Source organism: Balaenoptera acutorostrata, chromosome 7 (assembly GCF_949987535.1).
Source record: "Balaenoptera acutorostrata chromosome 7, mBalAcu1.1, whole genome shotgun sequence".
In the NCBI taxonomy this organism is placed as follows: Eukaryota; Metazoa; Chordata; class Mammalia; order Artiodactyla; family Balaenopteridae; genus Balaenoptera; species Balaenoptera acutorostrata.
This window is the reverse complement of record NC_080070.1, coordinates 55822836-55840507: the sequence shown is the minus strand read 5'-3', so window position 1 is coordinate 55840507 and position 17672 is coordinate 55822836. Positions and strand designations below refer to the sequence as shown.

At 37.1% G+C, this 17672-nt stretch overlaps 1 protein-coding gene across 1 annotated transcript; it reads right to left on the bottom strand.

The window, feature by feature from the left end:
• Positions 1-1907: 1907 nt before the first annotated feature.
• STEAP1 (STEAP family member 1) lies at positions 1908-11631 on the bottom strand. Its single transcript, XM_007195811.2, has 5 exons — positions 11494-11631; positions 7778-7892; positions 5119-5631; positions 4355-4519; positions 1908-2269 (listed from the first exon to the last, which is right to left on the bottom strand). The coding sequence occupies exons 2-5, from the start codon at positions 7859-7861 to the stop codon at positions 2012-2014; spliced, it is 1020 nt and encodes a 339-aa protein (XP_007195873.1). The 5' UTR covers positions 7862-7892; positions 11494-11631; the 3' UTR covers positions 1908-2011.
• Positions 11632-17672: the final 6041 nt, after the last annotated feature.

The window sequence follows — 17672 nt, the reverse complement described above, 5'->3', positions numbered from 1 at the left end:
AGCAGGAGGTGAGCGAGTGAAGCTTCATCTGCCGCTCCCCATCGCTCCCCATCGCTCGCGTTACCACCTGAACCATCCCCACCCCCAACTGGTCCATGGAAGAATTGTCTTCTACGAAAACCGTCCCTGATGCCAAAATGGTTGGGGACCGCTGGTCTACTCTATTTCCAGTTGTGTACCCTCAACACTATCTGCAGACATGTATCTATATGTCTGACTCCCAATAGTGTATAAAATTCAAATTTATACTCCAGAAGGCTCCTTAGCCCCCATGTAATAATGAATAATCACCCTTTGTAATAGAACAAAAAGTAACAAAACTGAACTCCACTCAGTGAATGTACTAATTGTTTTTCCTAATTTGTACCATTAGTATTAGCTCTGTTGTCTTTAATCATAATAAATAATTTATCTGTATAAAAGACAAGGTTTGTAGTTAGTTTTGCTAATTATGGAAAACCTCTGAAGTATAGTTGGTTGGGTTAGCAAGCCCTGATAGTTGATGTATAGTTTGCTGATAACCTGGTTCATGGTATGCTTTGGCCAATGTAGTAAGGTAAGTTCAACCAAGTTGTACATAACTCAGATGTAGAAAACTGAATTTACCTTTTCTCCTGGAAAACCTGAGTTTTATTTTGCCTGGATGTGTATCTGATCTTATTCTATTGCTTTACTAGTCATAATCCATGTGTTTTTTAGATGGGTGTTCCATTACGGGAAAATGAAAGTTCTTTAACAACAATCATAAACATTGGATATACTAGTGTGGTAGATTCAAATAATAACTTTAAAAAAAAATTGAAGTATAGTTGATTGACAATGTTGTATTAATTACTGCTGTACAGCAAAGTGATTCAGTTATATAATATATATATATTTTTCATATTCTTTTCCATTACGGTTTATCATAGGGTATTGAACGTAGTTCTCTGTTCTATACAGTAGGACCTTTTAATTTATCCATTCTATATAAAAAAGCTTACATCTGCTAACCCCAACCTCCCACTTCATCCCTTCTCCAACCCCATCCCCCTCGGCAATTAGTAGTCTGTTCTCTATGTCTGTGATTCTGTTTCTGTTTCCTAGATAGGTTCATTTGTGTCATATTTTAGATTCCACATATAAGTGATATCATATGGTGTTTGTCTTTCTCTTTTTGACTTACCTCACTTAGTATGATAATCTCTAGTTGCATCCATGTTGCTGTAAATGGCATTATTTTGTTCTTTTTTATGGCTGAGTAGTATCCCATTGTATATATGTACCACATCTTCTTTATCCATTCATCTCTTGATGGACATTTAGGTTGTTTCCATGTCTTGGCTATTGTAAATAGTGCTGCAATGAACACTGGGGTGCATGTATCTTTTTGAATTATAGTTTTGTCCAAATATATGCCCAGGAATGGAATTGCGGGATCATATGGTAATTCTATTTTTAGTTTTCTGAGGAACCTCCATACTGTTTTCCACAGTGGCTGCACCAACTTATATTCCCACCAACAGTGTAGGAGGGTTTCCTTTTCTCCACACCCTCTCCAGAATTTGTTATTTGTAGACTTTTTAATGATGCCCATTCTGACTGGTGTGAGGTGGTACCTCATTGTAGTTTTGATTTGCATTTCTCTAATAATTAGCGATGTTGAGCATTTTTTCATGTGCCTATTGGCCATCAGATAATATCTTTCTTTCATGGTTCACGATAAGTTTTAAGGAGTAGCAAGGACTGGTATTTCAAGGCTTTTTATTATTTATAATGCTATGTAGTCTGACAAATCATATATGATTATTTTTTATGCTCAGCTTTACTGAACATAGAGAATGTGCTAAAGGTTATTTAACTTCTCGCTTTGAATCAAATCTGCAAGGAAATACACCTATTTCAAACATCACCCATAAACAAAGAGATAGGTTAAGATCCTCAAGTGGTCATTTTATTAAACAAATACAAATTTGAAGTGTTTATGATAAAATATATCAATATTGGACAAAAATGTGTGTAAACAGCAATTCTACAACTGGGAAGACATCTTAGTTTTGTTAATGTTGGTGACATCTTCCCAACCGTGTCTAATCTTCAGTATCTTCTTTCTCAAGCATGGCAGGAGTAGTATGGCTTTGCATATCAGGACAACAATCGGAAGGAAAACAGCTATCATAAAATTTGGAGGTGTATACCATACAAATTGTTTTATATCTACCCATTTATTCCAGGCAAAAATCAATGCATGTATTGTGCCCAGCAGAAGGGAAACAATTCCTAGTTTGCTCTGCAAAAGAAAAAAAAAATTATCTTGGTGAGATTGGTTCATTTAGAGTTTATTCCATCCTATAGCAGCTAGATCTGTTTTGTTGCTTGGAAAGTCTTCCATTCATCTCCATTTGTTTTCCTATTACGTTTCTCGACAATGGCCACTCATATATTTCCACTCTTTTTACATGGGGGTAATGCCTTTGTCTCCAGACTATCTAAGTTGAGAAAATTCACAACCATTCTCCTTTTGGTCTCAGAAAATCGATAACATTGCCTTCCCTTTCTCCATACCTTGTTCTTCTCTCTTATGACATTTCTTTTATGATGCTTTGTCTCTTGTGCATTTGCCTTAATTCTGCTTATCAAGAGACACCTAAAATCAGAGACTCTGTCTTACTCATCACAGGATCCCTGCAGAATCAACACAATGCTGAGCACATTTTAGGTGCTCAATAAATATTGGTGGGTTGACTGAAGATCAGTGCAAAAATCAACTTGATATTGGTGATCTTTATCAATTACAAAGGCAACTAAAGTGACTGACTGTGATTTTGGTATATTAATACTAAAGTGAATGACCTTGGTCTTTGTTAAAAAAAATCAAACATTTTGATAAAGTGGAAAAATACCAACAATTATTTCAATGTTTTAACAAAACACAGAGATATGGAGATGTGAAGAAAATATCAGCTTGCATTGGGATACTTGGCACCGTCCAGATAAAGTTACTTAAAAAGAATTGTTCACCTATGTAGTTTTATGGAATTCTGACAATAGCTCTTCTAGATATCTTCTGACTTCTATTCACTTTACAGGAAATGTTCACTAGACTGTCAGAATGAATCCAAGTCACAATTATTCAGCAGTAAGCCCCAATGAATACAACCAAATAGCTAAGTTTATATTTTCAGATATAAATCTCCAAGGTAAATCACAGAGTAGCCAGTTCTTGGATTGTAAATGAAAAGCTGCTAGGTTATTAATTGAAAAATATAAGTAATTGGCTGAAGATTGATTTACCAAATGTGTATTGTATACATATTATGGGCTAGGTATTGTACACAGAGTGGAATGGGTTGGGTTGTCAAGATACAGCGCTTGAATTTGTAATGAAATCTGTAAAGTGATGCACAGCATATGTGTGACAGGCAGAGCAATGTAAGAAGAGAGTTATTTAATGAGGAACAGACAACTCCAATGGCTACCAAGCTAAACCTACAAAATCAGCAAATATTGCGCCTGGAAAATGTGGCACCATCTCTAAACCACATTCAAATAATTCAGATGGAGACATTCTTTCCAGCTTAATCAGAGGTCCTGATAAGGTGTCTGTTGGAGTATATGCATGGACGTGTACAAAGGATAGTGAGGATTAACTGACTTTGTGGGAATTTCCAAAGATGTCCACCCATAAAAGTTAAAGCTATGCACATAATTTAAAAAATCTTGGCAGCGCTTAGGACTGAATTAAGTTTAGTCCTTTGAATCTTGTCAGACATGGATCCCATTGTTCTTTCTAGGGTGTAATCTACCACTAGGAAGTTAACCTCAGTAAATCTGAGACAGTTTTGAATTCCAGGAATACTGAGAAACTTCAAGTGAATAAGCTACATACAATGTAACTTGGAAAAAGAAGCTTTTAAAATTAGATATTAGAATACCTTTGGTAGATAAAACTCCATATTTCAAGGAGGATAGTACAAAGCTGTGTAACTTAAAAGGCATGAATCAAATCAGAGGATAGGCAAATTTTTTTTTTTTTTACTTTTGGAGAACTAAAAACAATATTGAATTTCTAAAATACCACATTTGTTGTTGCTAGATAGACAGCAAATTGTCCAACAAGCTTCAAATGTTAGAAATCATATTTTTGAGTGATGCCTCTTATATATGTCTAGAAAACACCTCTCCTATTTATCAGCAAGAGGGAAAAATGATAAGAGAGCACATTTTTAATTGGAACAAGTGTGAGATCTTTGCTATTGGAAAACCATCTGTTATTTTTTTATGGGGTAAAGTCAATATACTTGAGGATATTATAAGCTTAAAAAGAAGATTGACCTCTCTGAGGGACCAGAGTTTTTTTATATATATAATTTACCTGAATATAGTGAAATTCTCTCCATGTCAAAGAGTCGCTCACAGATGGAATAGATGTCACAGCCAACAGAGCCAGTATTGCAAGTGCCACAATTCCTAGAGACACATAAATTTCCATTCTCCAAACATCATGCTCAATCCAGGCATCTTCTTTATTTTGTTGGACCTAAGAGAGGGTGAAAAGTGGAAGGAAAAAATGCAAACAACACTTGTTTCCAGTATAAGAACCTCCTTCTACACTCCCTGTACTATGGAGGACCTGATAACTAGGGGCCTCCACAAATTTATGACTTTATTTTTGCATTTCTCTAAGAGAAATGACATAGGAGCTATTGATCTTTTTCCTTGAATGCAACATTTATATAATCTGTTTTATTAATTTATATAATAGTTATTTGATGGTTAGAATTGTCATATGTGTGCATATATGGTAAATAAGCAGAAAATAGGAACAATTAGCATTAAAAAGAAATCTTCTGAGGGTGGTGGAAGATTGAAATGCGGCTCTGTCCATGAACAAAATACTTGTTTATGTTGTTAAAGTTGTAGTTTACTATTTTCAGCTTAGAAAACATTCCTCAAAGTAGAATTATACAACCAAGCCCCAGTGAAGAGTTATAATAAAAAATTTTAAAAAGCACATTACTTTCTCAACACAGGGTTTCAACAGAGGTTTGGGGTACTGATATTAAAATAAGAAACAGTTAATTTGTTAGGAGACTTAGACTTTTTAGTTTAGTGATATTGTCAGTAATGTCATCCTACCTGTTGATATGCCCAGTTTAGCAACTTGTATCTGTAGGATCGTCTCATTGGATAGGATAAGCTGTAAACTGCATGCAGTACAGCAAAAAAGAAACTGAGAAGACCAAATTGCTTTCTTGTTACCATCCACCTATCCAACCAATGTGGAAATTTCTTATACTTGGTTCCATTATGAAGCTGCACAACCGCTGCTATCACACCTGGCAAATAAACCAGTGCCAAGAGGGTGATGGAAACCATTGGCAAGACTTTGTTGATGACCAGGATTGGAATTTTATAAAAATACTGTTGATGGGAGGTTACAAAAGGGTGAATTATTTCCCTCAGAAGAGTGTAAAGAAAAGTCAGAGATGATACGATAGCAGCGATTTTAATTGGCAAACGCCACTTTGGAAAGAGTTCCTGTTTGTGCTGAAGCTCTGGGAGGCAATCAAATTCATCACAATGGGTTGTTTGGTGCAAGTGCAAAAGCACAGGTCTTTTCGGTGCACTGGTCTCTCTTGGATCCTTATTCTACAAAGGAAAGAAAATAAACATCTTAAAATTGAACAAAACAGTGGGATGTCTCTCAGACTAATTACTTACTGCTCATTGTACTTATCAGTAAAAAAGGACACTTTGAACCTTGCTTTTGGATACTGGTTAGTGGAAGGTGGCATAGACTATGTGGCAATGATCAAAGGTGCACTTACTTATCCTACCTTACTTGGGGTTCTCCATAATTTCTGTTACTCATTTTTCTTTAAGTCAATAGAAATACATGCTTCAGATACCTCCACTAGAGCTCAGACCATTGTGTTTCTATCTTGAAAGTGTAAAAGAATGAAATAATGCAACTGGGAAACAAAAACTGAAAAACTTAAAAAATCCAGAAATCTTTGGTAAAAATAATAACACTTGTAAGTAGTCATAGTTGTATTTGTATTATAATTTCTTTTGGTTACTGGACAACTCTCTGCGAACTCCATTCATTCAAGTACAAAGGAACAGGAATAATATAGTCATTACTATTAGATAAAAATATGTAATTTCCATCATGTAGTCTTTTTTTAAATTAATGTTTATTGGAGTATAGTTGATTTACAATGTTGTGTTAGTTTCTGCTGTACAGCAAAGTGAATCAGTTATACGTATATGTATATCCACTCTTTTTTACATTCTTTTCCCATATAGGTCATTACAGAGTATTGAGTAGAGTTCCCTGTGCTATACAGTAGTTTCTTATTAGTTATCCATCTTATATATAGTAGTATGTATATGACAATCCCAATCTCCCAACTTATCCCTCCCCCCATCATGTAGTCTCATATTCATAAAATATCTCATTTGTATAATTACTAATAGACGAATAGTCTATTAAAACGGTACAAAGGCTATATAAGTAGTTAAATCCCACAGGGATGATCTATTTCCTGAGAAAGTTATATTTCTTTACCCAGTTGCATTTCTAGGTAGTCAAAAATTCAAAAGAAGTTTGCACTGAATATTATGTCACTTCCCCAACTGACTGATATACCAGCAAATTAAAAAAAACCAAAAACCTCAAAATAAGAACTTATAGCAGATTGTTTCATATTGTGTTACTCTATGAACAAATTTACTTTCTCACCTAATATGTTATTCCTAATTTCTTATAGCTCTATATGTAGACCCATAACATTTTAATGCTCAGAATGATGTTAGTGATTATCTTGTTAATTTCCTCATTTTATGCAGAGTAACTTTAATTCACATAGTTCTCTATAATTTTTAGTGTTTAAAAATGACCTCTTGCCATTTGACTTTTACTTTCAGTAACAAATCACTATTACATCCAATGCTTTTTCCAATTACTCTATTCAGAAGGAAGTTGAGCATTATACAGCTTCTGCCATCTCTGCATGTTAAAACAATCAACGGATATCAATTTTCTGGTTATGGGTGAAGAATCATGGAACAGGAAGTAAGACAGTTCACTTGAAAAATGAAAATGATTTTATTTTATGCACACTTATTTTAGACAGTATGTACTTGCACTACCTTATTTTTCCTATTAATATAATTAAGATAAAATAAATACTTTCTGTTAAAACTGTAGTTGAGATCACTTAGAAAGGTAAAAAGAGTTTGGAAGCAAAATTTTCCACCATTTGTTCAGTCAAATAATTTAGTAAGAAACATTTAATCTTGATGTGGGGCAGAAGTGTGACAATGATTCTTACTCCAAAGTTGAATTTATTTGGTTAAACAGTGAATCATCAATTAACCTGATGATCTCTTAGTAAGCTGCCACGGAGCCTACGAAAAAAACAGTTTACAAAACTACTGTTATATGGGCATTGATGACTTTTTCAAAAAACTTAGACCCACAGAATGTTAGAAAGAATTGGAAGGGCTTTGGAGATGATCTGGTCCAACTCTCTCACTTTGTAGATAAACCAAGACCCAGGATTTTCAGTGACTTATTCAAGGTTATTCAGCTAAGTCCATGACAGTCAAGGTACAACTCCTCTCATAGCCCACACTGCCCTTTACACATCACAGTATCAGTGCCTGGAATCAGAGTAAAGATATCAGCAGACTAGGGTGAAAATCACTTTTATAACACTAGGAGATATAGAACAGCATTTGAATTATTTATAGATTTTAATTAATTAATTAATTAATATTATTATTTTACCAAATAACCATCTTCTTCTAGATTTCTCCTGGGCTTCATTTTCCAAAGTTCGTCTTGGTTTGTGATGTCTTGTCTGCTCTCCATTAATTCTATAAAATAGTATGGCCTCAGCCACCTGTGAAAATAAAAATAATTATCTTCTTCACATCTATGCTATTTATGATATTAATGTTTGATAGGGCAATATGAAAAATTTACTCATATAAGGGCTAGAGTGGCAGATAAAGTGCAATTTAAAATATAGACTGATTGACTCATTTAACCTCACATTATAATCTGTAAGAATTCAAACAAGTGCCCTTGTGTCAATAGTGTTTTTCTTTGTCCAACTATCAGTGCAATGAATGACCCAGGTGTCTATATGGAATTCAAAGGGTCAGATGTTGCCTTTTATTTTAGGAGACTTTAACTCCAGGTGCTCATTTGGAGGAAAGTCAACTCCCCTCAAAGGTAAATAGAATTAGGAATGTGGTTTTTTGAGAGTAACAATGTTGTCAATGGAGGTTGGAGTTTGCTGATGTAAGATTATACTTCAGGAAGTTGTGTTTAATAGACTTTTGGGGTTGACACTGGAATCTGAAATAATGGTGAAATGATTTTATGGGGAAATGTACTCTGAGTTTCAGAAAATGAACAGAATAGACACTCTTGGTAAGGTGAACGCTGACAGCAGCATAAAGGACTGAAAGCTTGTCTTAAAAGATAGCCATTTTCCCATTGGAGTCACAGGCTGGTTTTTGTTTGCAAGACAATGCGTTGCTAGCATATTTCCAGTGGGGTTGTTGATGTGTTCAATCATTGACATGCCCACTCTCCTGGTTAACTCTGTGGAAATTATTTTGTCACAGTTCCTGCCAGATAAAAGAATCTTTTCCTTAACACTGTCCACAGATCCTCATTTGGGCTTGGTGTAACATTTTTTAGGAAAGGGAAACATATGATGTCACAACATTATTCACTGTTTTATTAGTTCTAAATTTATTTCCAGAGGAATACAATTGCCAATTTATTCTTTATGAAATTCAGTAAGAAAACAGATTAGATATGTAACCATTTGATTGACAGAAACATTCCAAGTGTTTCTGAATTTTAGACCACCTGTAATACTTTATTAAGTGGAAAGTTGTTTCTAGCAGTTTAAAACACTTAAAACATTCTCCAACTTTTAAAGGTTTGATCTTCACAGAGAATAAAGAGGAGTCATCTTTACATAATGCCAACATGTGCCTTTGTTTAAGTGCTCTAAGAACATTTTCCATACGTTACTTATTTCAAAATTTCACAATATTCATGCTGAGAGTATTTGTTTTGGTCTGCCCACATTCTTTTCCCACTATTTTATGATCTGAAACATTTCCTCCATCCAGAGAAATGCCCTCCTTTGGCCACAGAAGTGGGCATATGACTCAGTCTTGACTAATGACAGTTCTCTATTGTGTTCATCACACTGATTGGCTTAGGGATGGCACACAACTCTAGTTGAACCAATTAGAGTCCTTCTCTGATGTTTATATTTGGAAATGAAAGATAAAGAGAAGATGTCTTTAATATTCTGTTATACTGGGATGATAGAAGCCTACCATGCTTTCTTCTACATGCTGTAAGGAGGAAGATGTCTTCAAAAGGACAGAAGAAAGCCAACACACAGAAGCCTAAGCAAGAAATGGGGAAAGACACAGGAGTCCTGGCATATTTAAATATTTAGAGTTTCTGAGACCAGATCCTGAATTTTTCAGTTACACAAGCCAATACAATCCCTATTTTGCTTAAGTTAGTTTGAGTAAGGTGTATATCACTGGCATTTGAAAGAGTTCCGAGTAAAGCATATACCGATCTTCAAGTATCTATGGACTCAAATCTATGACAGACATTGAGGAGGAAAAAGAGAAATGAGATTCCGTGTCTGCTCTGGAGGGGTTTTACAGTCTATTTGCTTAAGAAGTATTATTCCAAATCATTTGGTGATTTAACCAACATTATTAATATAGTAATTTGGGGGTGTGTATATGACTAGGAATACAAGTTTTACTTACTGTAATCAAACACAAGAAATAATTCACCATGCTTGGGAGATGTGTTAACTGTGAGTTTCAGGATGGCAAAGATGTTAACATACAAATCTACACTTTTTCAATATTAAGTCATTAACTATACTGTGAACAACCAGGTAGGCAGTGGGAATATAAAGTTAAATGAGATGGAGACTCTGCTTTCAAAAAGCTTAAAGTCTAGGAGAGAAGGCAGACATTTCAAGAACTGACTGCATGGTAGCGCAATGCATCGGAAAGGAAGACGAAGTTTTATGGACAGATGGTGGCATGGGAAGGGTGAGGGCTACTCTTCAGGACCTGGTCCTGGAGCATCTAGCAAGTTGGTAGTATTTGCCGATTGAGGGCCACTCTGCACAGAATCTGGGTGAAAAGCCAGAGTGGCCCTGGAGAGGTATCCAACCATTCGTCCGCGTGGTAGGGAGACCGTACTGAAGAGCAAAGCCAAGGAAAAACCCCAGGCAGTTAGGGAGCTTGTTGACTGTGTCACCCACAGTCCACCTGGTACCCTGAAGCCAAGAAAACAAAATAGCAGTCGAATAAAATATGTTGGTTTCCCTCAGACATTAACCAAATATATAATTTAAATTCTACAATAAAATCTTTTCATCAACAAAAACAACAGGAAACAGCACGGTATTCAGATGTTAGGAACTCCAGAATTTGATCCAAAGTTCTCTTTCGTCTCCATTAAAAAGCAAAGCCTATTTCTGATGGGACTGTTGCATTTTGCTGGACCAGGACCTGACGTTCCTGCTAAATATTGACACAGTCCAACTGACTTATGTTTATGTGGAAGAATTTAGAATATGAAGACACTCAATGACTGGGATACATGGTCAGTTGCACTGCATTTCCAAATCTTCTACACTATTTACTGCAAACTTACTTTACCACATTTAACTATGTGAAGGGGAGATGTTTTTCTTTACTGGGCTGTGTTGTTAGGCATTGCTTCCTCCCTGTGCTTAACATTCTGTGCTAAACGAATGACCTTTTATTCAATAAGGATTTTTTTTTTTTTTTTTTTTTTTTTTTTTTACGGAAAGAACAGAGTCAAGAATTCGGAAGTGTTCGTACATTTTATGTCTACAAACCACTTACAGTGGATTTCACACCTGACACATATAAAGCCTTGATTGACTATTTGGAGGGAACCTGAATCCTGAGATCCTGAAAGAGTCGGACTAATGTTCCAAGGACTTAAAATGAAAACTCTCTGTTACTAGGAAACTTGAAGACGAGTTGCACGATTTTAATTTAAGTAGTAAGTACCAATCATTCATCAATACTATGCAAACTCGTGGCGATTTTGCCAAGTTGGAAAACTTGCCATCAGAACCCAACCTAAGGACAAACTTAATAACTCATCATATCCCCTGAGTCCCCAGAGAAAAGGCTTTCCTTTGAGTCCCCGGCTCCCAGCCGCCTGGACCAGCCACAGTGGAGCGGTGTGCTCCGCGGAGAGCTCGCTGGAAGGCAGCGTGTCCCAGAGCGGCGCGCAAGGGGCAAATTGAGCTGCGCTCGCCCCGAAGCGCCGCTGCTTCAGTCCTGGGAGGGCTCGCAACCCCCTACACTCCTCCCGATGCTGGGAGCCCGTGCCCGGCCTCGCAGGGACACCGAGAGGCAGGGAGCAAGCGGCGAGCCAGAACGATTCAAGGGACTCACCCGTCTCTCGGCGTGATCTGACGGTAAGTCGCGGCCGCAGAACCGGCCCGGAGGTGCCAGCCCCGCTCGGCGCCCGAGCCTCGGGAGCGCGAGCCTGCTCTGCCTGGGCAGACTCCGCCCCCTTGTCAATTGTCCGTCCAGCGCCACCTGCCGGTGCCGGGCGTCCGCAGGGCTCCTGCTTGGCTGGACAGTCCTGGGAAGGTCCCAGAGCCGAACCTAGGATTTCCCTACGTAGCCATCCGGCCGCTCCCGGTTTTCTTTCAAAGAGCCCTGTCCTCTGCCTGCGGTCAGCTCTGCACCCTCTCGATCCTCTCGATATTCTCCTCTCCTCTCCTCTCCTCCTTTTCCCTCCCTGCCTCCCTCCCTTCCGTCCTTCTTCTCGCCTACTTTTATCTCCCAACTAATGAACATTCGTGCAGTTCTTTAGAGCAGTGGTTCTCAAACTCTAACATGTATTTCCTGTAGGGCTTATTAAAACACCGATCTGTCGTGTCCACCCCCCTCCCTCCAAACCCCCTCTCCTCCACCTCGCCCACGTTTCCTGTTTAGTAGATCCGGGATGGGGCCTGAGATTCTGCATTTTCTAACAGTTCCCAGGTGATGCTGAAGCACTCTCAGATCACCCTGTGAGAGCTCAGCTAACTCATTTTAGAGCTTTAGCACGTAGCTAACTCATTTTAGAGCTTTAGCGCTTAGCTAACTCATTTTAGAGCTTTAGAGCTTAGCTAACTCATTTTAAACTTCACAGCAGCTCTTTGAAGTGGCTGTAATTTACAATTTCCAAATCCGAATCTGAATCTCTGAATCTATTTTGCCCCCTAAATTGTCGAAATCTTGTATCTTAAACCGCACAAACCCCGTCCCCTAGCTGAATAAGTCCTTAAACCCGACGTTCGCTCCTTCCCTTCCCCGCCTCTGATATTAAAGCCACCTTCCCATACCCTAACCCAATCAAGCACTGCAAACCTAAAGTTGAGTTACTGTCACTATTTAAAAGTTTAAGGTTGTTTTTAAAATATGAGGGGTATGGAGAAAGAGCGAATGTGAGCGGGGAATTTACTCCTCTGAGTTGGAACCAGCCTCAGGGTAGAGCGTCTGAGACCTGAATTGCAACGTCTGAGGATTTGGTGTATAACATCCCCAGAACTAATTTGATTAGGAAAAGTAAAGGAAAATAAACTCTCAACTGCATTTTCCTTGATTGTCTTTTATTCATAGCTAGAGCCCCTAGGACTGTTCATATTTTAATATGTAATTTTCTGTAGTCATTGACTGTCCACAGGGTAATGTTAAAACCCTTTGAAGATTAATTTACCATGGACTGATGCCTTGTGGTAGAAATAGAATCTTACACTTTTAATTTCTAGCAAAACTAGAAAATAATCATTTTTAAAAGTTTTAGAAAAAAAAATCTTTGTGTTTATAGCACAGATTATGAAAATTAAGACAAATTGCTGAATGTGTCTAAGCATTGTTGAATTTTAAAAATGATGATAGGTCTTAAATCGTCAAACAAAACAATATGATTTTATTCTTTAAGATTTGATAGAACAAAGGTCATTCACTTTTTCATAATTTATTTTGCATGTGATGAGGGCAAGGAAGTTAATATTATATTAATATAAGTTGGCTAATTGTAGCAAGCTCCACTTAAAACTGCTTTTCCTGTTTAATTAAAACATTTGGAATCAAGCCCCAAATACTTTTGCTTTATAATTAGACCAACAATTTTATTTCCACACTTCTTCCGAAAGTTTTTTTGTTCAGTTTTTTAGTGAGGTGAATAAATACAGTATGTTTCAAAGGAAAATGATTGAAAATGTGAGGTTATTTACTAATTAGTTTGTAGAGTTTATAAAGGCAACAGAACATTGGATTAAAAAACCATAGTATTAAAGAACTTTGATTGAGTTATCAGGAGTTAGTATTACAGACCAAATTTCTGCAATTTTTGCATATATGTGATCTGTGATTTCGGTATGAGATGAAGGAAAAGATTTTCTTTTTTTTTTTTGAGAAATACAAAGCCAAAGCATATGAAAATGCTCTGAGTCAGCCTCTATAGCACATACTTTATAAAACCAGTATGGCTTGTGGAAAACAATGCTATGCTATTGCAAATGTTGAAAAGCAGATTGCTAGTTTTGGTATGACTTGTGAGAACTAGAGGAATTTAAAATAGGAATTCAACTGTGAGTTACTAACCACTTTGGATCATTCAGAATATTTTGTAATAAACTTAAAGTCTAGCAAGAATGCATATTAACAAAACAGTTCTTCAGGGCTTCCCTGGTGGCGCAGTGGTTGAGAGTCTGCCTGCCAATGCAGGGGACACGGGTTCGAGCCCTGGTCTGGGAAGATCCCACATGCCGCGGAGCAACTAGGTCCGTGAGCCACAATTACTGAGCCTGCGCGTCTGGAGCCTGTGCTCCGCAACAAGAGAGGCCGCGATGGTGAGAGGCCCGCGCACCGCGATGAAGGGTGGTCCCCGCTTGCCACAACTAGAGAAAGCCCTCGCACAGAGACGAGGACCCAACACAGCCATAAATAAATAAATAAATAAATAAAAGAACGTGAATTTCTTTAAAAAAAAAAAAAAAAGTGGGTTTAAAAAAAAAAAACAAAAAAAAAACAGTTCTTCAATCTTATTTAGGGTCAAATACTAAACTAGTGATTTCACAGTAACATGTCATGGGGAAAATATAACAATTTAGAATCCATGAATACTTTTACTTGACCAAAAAGCAACCTAATCTTAGAATTTGATGGGACTGCCATTTAAGAGGTAAATGGAGTATAGTGGTGTGAGAGATAAAAAATGATCATACTGTTAAAGTTAATCAAAATGATCAATAGTAAATTGTACGTGGATGACAGGAACTGTATTTAGTTTTTCTCCTTCGGAAATCAAACTAACTCCTAAGGGCACAGTAAGTCAAACAATGTTCAACAGTATTTCCAAGTCTACCTCTTACTGTGTAACAATGGTCAAACTTATTTTAAGAGGAGGCAGAAATTACCTAAAGTTCATGGGGAAATATTTTGTCCAAATGATTGTTTTAGCACAGACATGGTAAAGCTCTACTGGCCTAATTTTCTGATTCTACTAGTCTCATATGATAAATTCTCTTCACTAGTTCAAGATCTTCTGGTAGAGTAATGCTCAAAGTATGTGGTCAGTTAGCCCCCAATGTCTGTGGGTGAAAGTGGTCGGGGGCAGAAAGAATCCACCCCCGGGACTGGAGGTTTTTAAAAAATTCCTCCATATATTTCCCCCCAGTTCAAGCCCTTTATTGCTTATTCACCAACACAGTTAACAGTCAACATCTGTTCTAGGCGGATTTTAAGAATTAGTGGTTTATTTCAAGTCTCACAGATCCATTTCTGCCCAAATACTGCTTAATTATGATGCTCAAAATTCTGTGACAAAATATATCCTATTGTCTTTAAATCTGTTGTAATCTATGAAAAGGTACCTGCAAATGGCATCACATTAAGCCTTACCAGTTATTTACATCCTACTATCATTGAATATTCAGTACTTTTTTGAAAGTATGTTCTGACAGAGAGAGTGAAATATAAGGGTGTTGAAGATGGATACTGGAAGGCTGTGAAGGGGTTATACCTTAAGGAAAAACAGAAGCATTGGAGCCAAGAGGACAGATTTCACCACCTTCATAGTATTACTTAACTAGGCAATTTCTCCTTTCCCCACATCTCGATATCAAACGATACATATTGGTGAAAAAAAGTATCTTCTTTAAACCACTCTATCTTGGTATCCTTTGTTATAGTAGCTTAGCCCATACCCGAGCTTGTTTGATATTATATTACACCACTTTTCAGAATTAGCCTGTATTGGAGATTTTTATATGTGTTTCTTTTACCCTCATTAAACTGTGAGCTTTAAGAGAGCAGAGACCTTGCCATTTTTATCTTTGTATCTCTTGTAATTTAGAGATTGGTGGAACAGACTTGTATATGTTTGTGGAATGTGATTTTACCCCTGGAAATAATATGATGGAAAAAAAATTTTTTTTCCTTTATCCATTCATCCACTGGTGGACACATAGCCATTCATCTATGTTTGCTATCATAAATAATGATGCAGTGAACATAGAGGTGCAGATATCTTTTCAGCATAGTGATTTCATTTCCTTCAGGTATATACCCAGAAATGGAATTGCTGGATCATATGGTAGTTCTATTTTTAATTTTTTTTTATACTGTTTTCATAGTGGCTGTACTAATTTACATTCCCACCAACAATATATAAGGGTTCCCTCTTCTCCATATCCTTGCCAGCTGGCATTTTTTTCTTACTCCAAGTTTAATCTTTTATCAGTTTGATTACGAAGTAATTTTGAGGAAACCATCCAGAAGACTATTTGAAATGTGAATTTACATTCAGCAAAGCTAATGACAAATCTCACCTTATTATCTTGAGATATTAGCTGAGGATACTGTATACATGCTATGTTGGGGATGTATACATGAATAGGGTATGTGATCAATAGTGAGAGAAACCTTTGTTGTTGGCAAAGGGGAACATGGAAAGGTTCAGTAGGAGAACCAGGAGCCTCAGATACTTCTTCCTCTGCATTCTCCTTATAGTGTATTCAGCCTTCTTTGCTAGAGTGGAAACTGCTGGAGGGCAGGGATCATTTCTTTCCATTTGACTCCTCAGACTTAGTAAGAACATAGTATATATAGTGAAAAGCTGATAAATACCTATTGAGTGAAGAGTTCCTTGGGGAGAATTTAAGTTGGGGCAAGTGATCAACAATGTCAAGTACTATTAAAAGTCAAATAAGATATGAAATAAAAAAGAGTCTGTTGGGCACATGAAAAAATGCTCAACATCACTAATCATCAGAGAAATGCAAATCAAAACCACAGTGAGATATCACCTCACACCTGTCAGAATGCCTGTCGTCAAAAAGACAACAAATAATAAATGTTGATAAGGATGTAGAGAAAAGGGAACCCTAGTACACTGTCAAAATGTAAACTGGTGTAGCCACTATGGAAATCAGTATGGAGGTTCCTCAAAAATTAAAACTACCATATGATCCAGCAATTCCACTCCAGGATATATATCTGAAGAAAACAAAAACACTAATATGAAAAGATACATACACCCTGATGTTCACAGAAGAATTATTTACAGTAGCCAAGATATGGAAGCAACCTAAGTGTTGGTCAACATATAAATGGATATAGAAGTTGTATATATTTTGGGTTGGCCAAAAAGTTCGTTCGGGATTTTCTGTATGATCTTACGGGAAAGATCTCTCTATCCATCATCTGTCTATCTATCTATCATCTATAAAATAATTCATGGAGTCAAGACCAGCTGAAGGGATGGAGGGTAGGGACTTCAAAACCGCAAAAATCGAAGACTTGTTCCCTGCCTTCAAAGAGTACAATATTTATTTGCGAGAAATAGGGAGGCAAGGTATATGAATAATTTAGTTCATTGGGAAAAAAGTGCAAAGTCACTCAGAACCAAGTACTGAATAATAAAATAAGGGCTGGGGTGCCTAAAATTCACAGAAGCATTGGAGCACTGATTTGGGCTCAGTTGGTGAGAGGAGATGTAATGGAAGAATGAATGTTTTGAACTTGGCCTTAGAAGAGTGAAAGATTTTTCTTTGGGGAAAAGAAAGGGAAAGACTTTGTTTTCTTTCCCAAACCAGAAGTAGCATATATGGATTAAATTTTCCTTTGGTCTAGCAACATATTTATGTCCCGGAATTAGCTTTATAAATCTAATAGTTTTCCTCCCCTGGACCTACTGCTTGTTTGAGTTAAGCAGAAGATTTCTAACACAGCGTATTGGATGTGATTCCTCAGTACTTCCGAAGGATTTCTCCTAGGCGAGCTCCTAAAGGTGTTAGCCTTCTTCAGATCTCTAGCCCTTAGGAGAGAGCATGACTCAGAGTAGCTGGAGCTCAAAGAAAATTTATTGAATTGAATTCTCCCACTCAGCTCTTGGTATAGGTCTGTCTTTAGTCCTCTTCTGTATTCGGGTTAGTTTCCCCTGAAAGCCCTCATTTCTGTCTACACACTTCCATCTAGCTCTTTTCTGATCATGTTTTAGTCAGTTGTGTAACACGCTTCTCTCTCGATTGATTGGCAGCTGCAGAATCCTTAAGGACATACCTTCACAGGGAGAG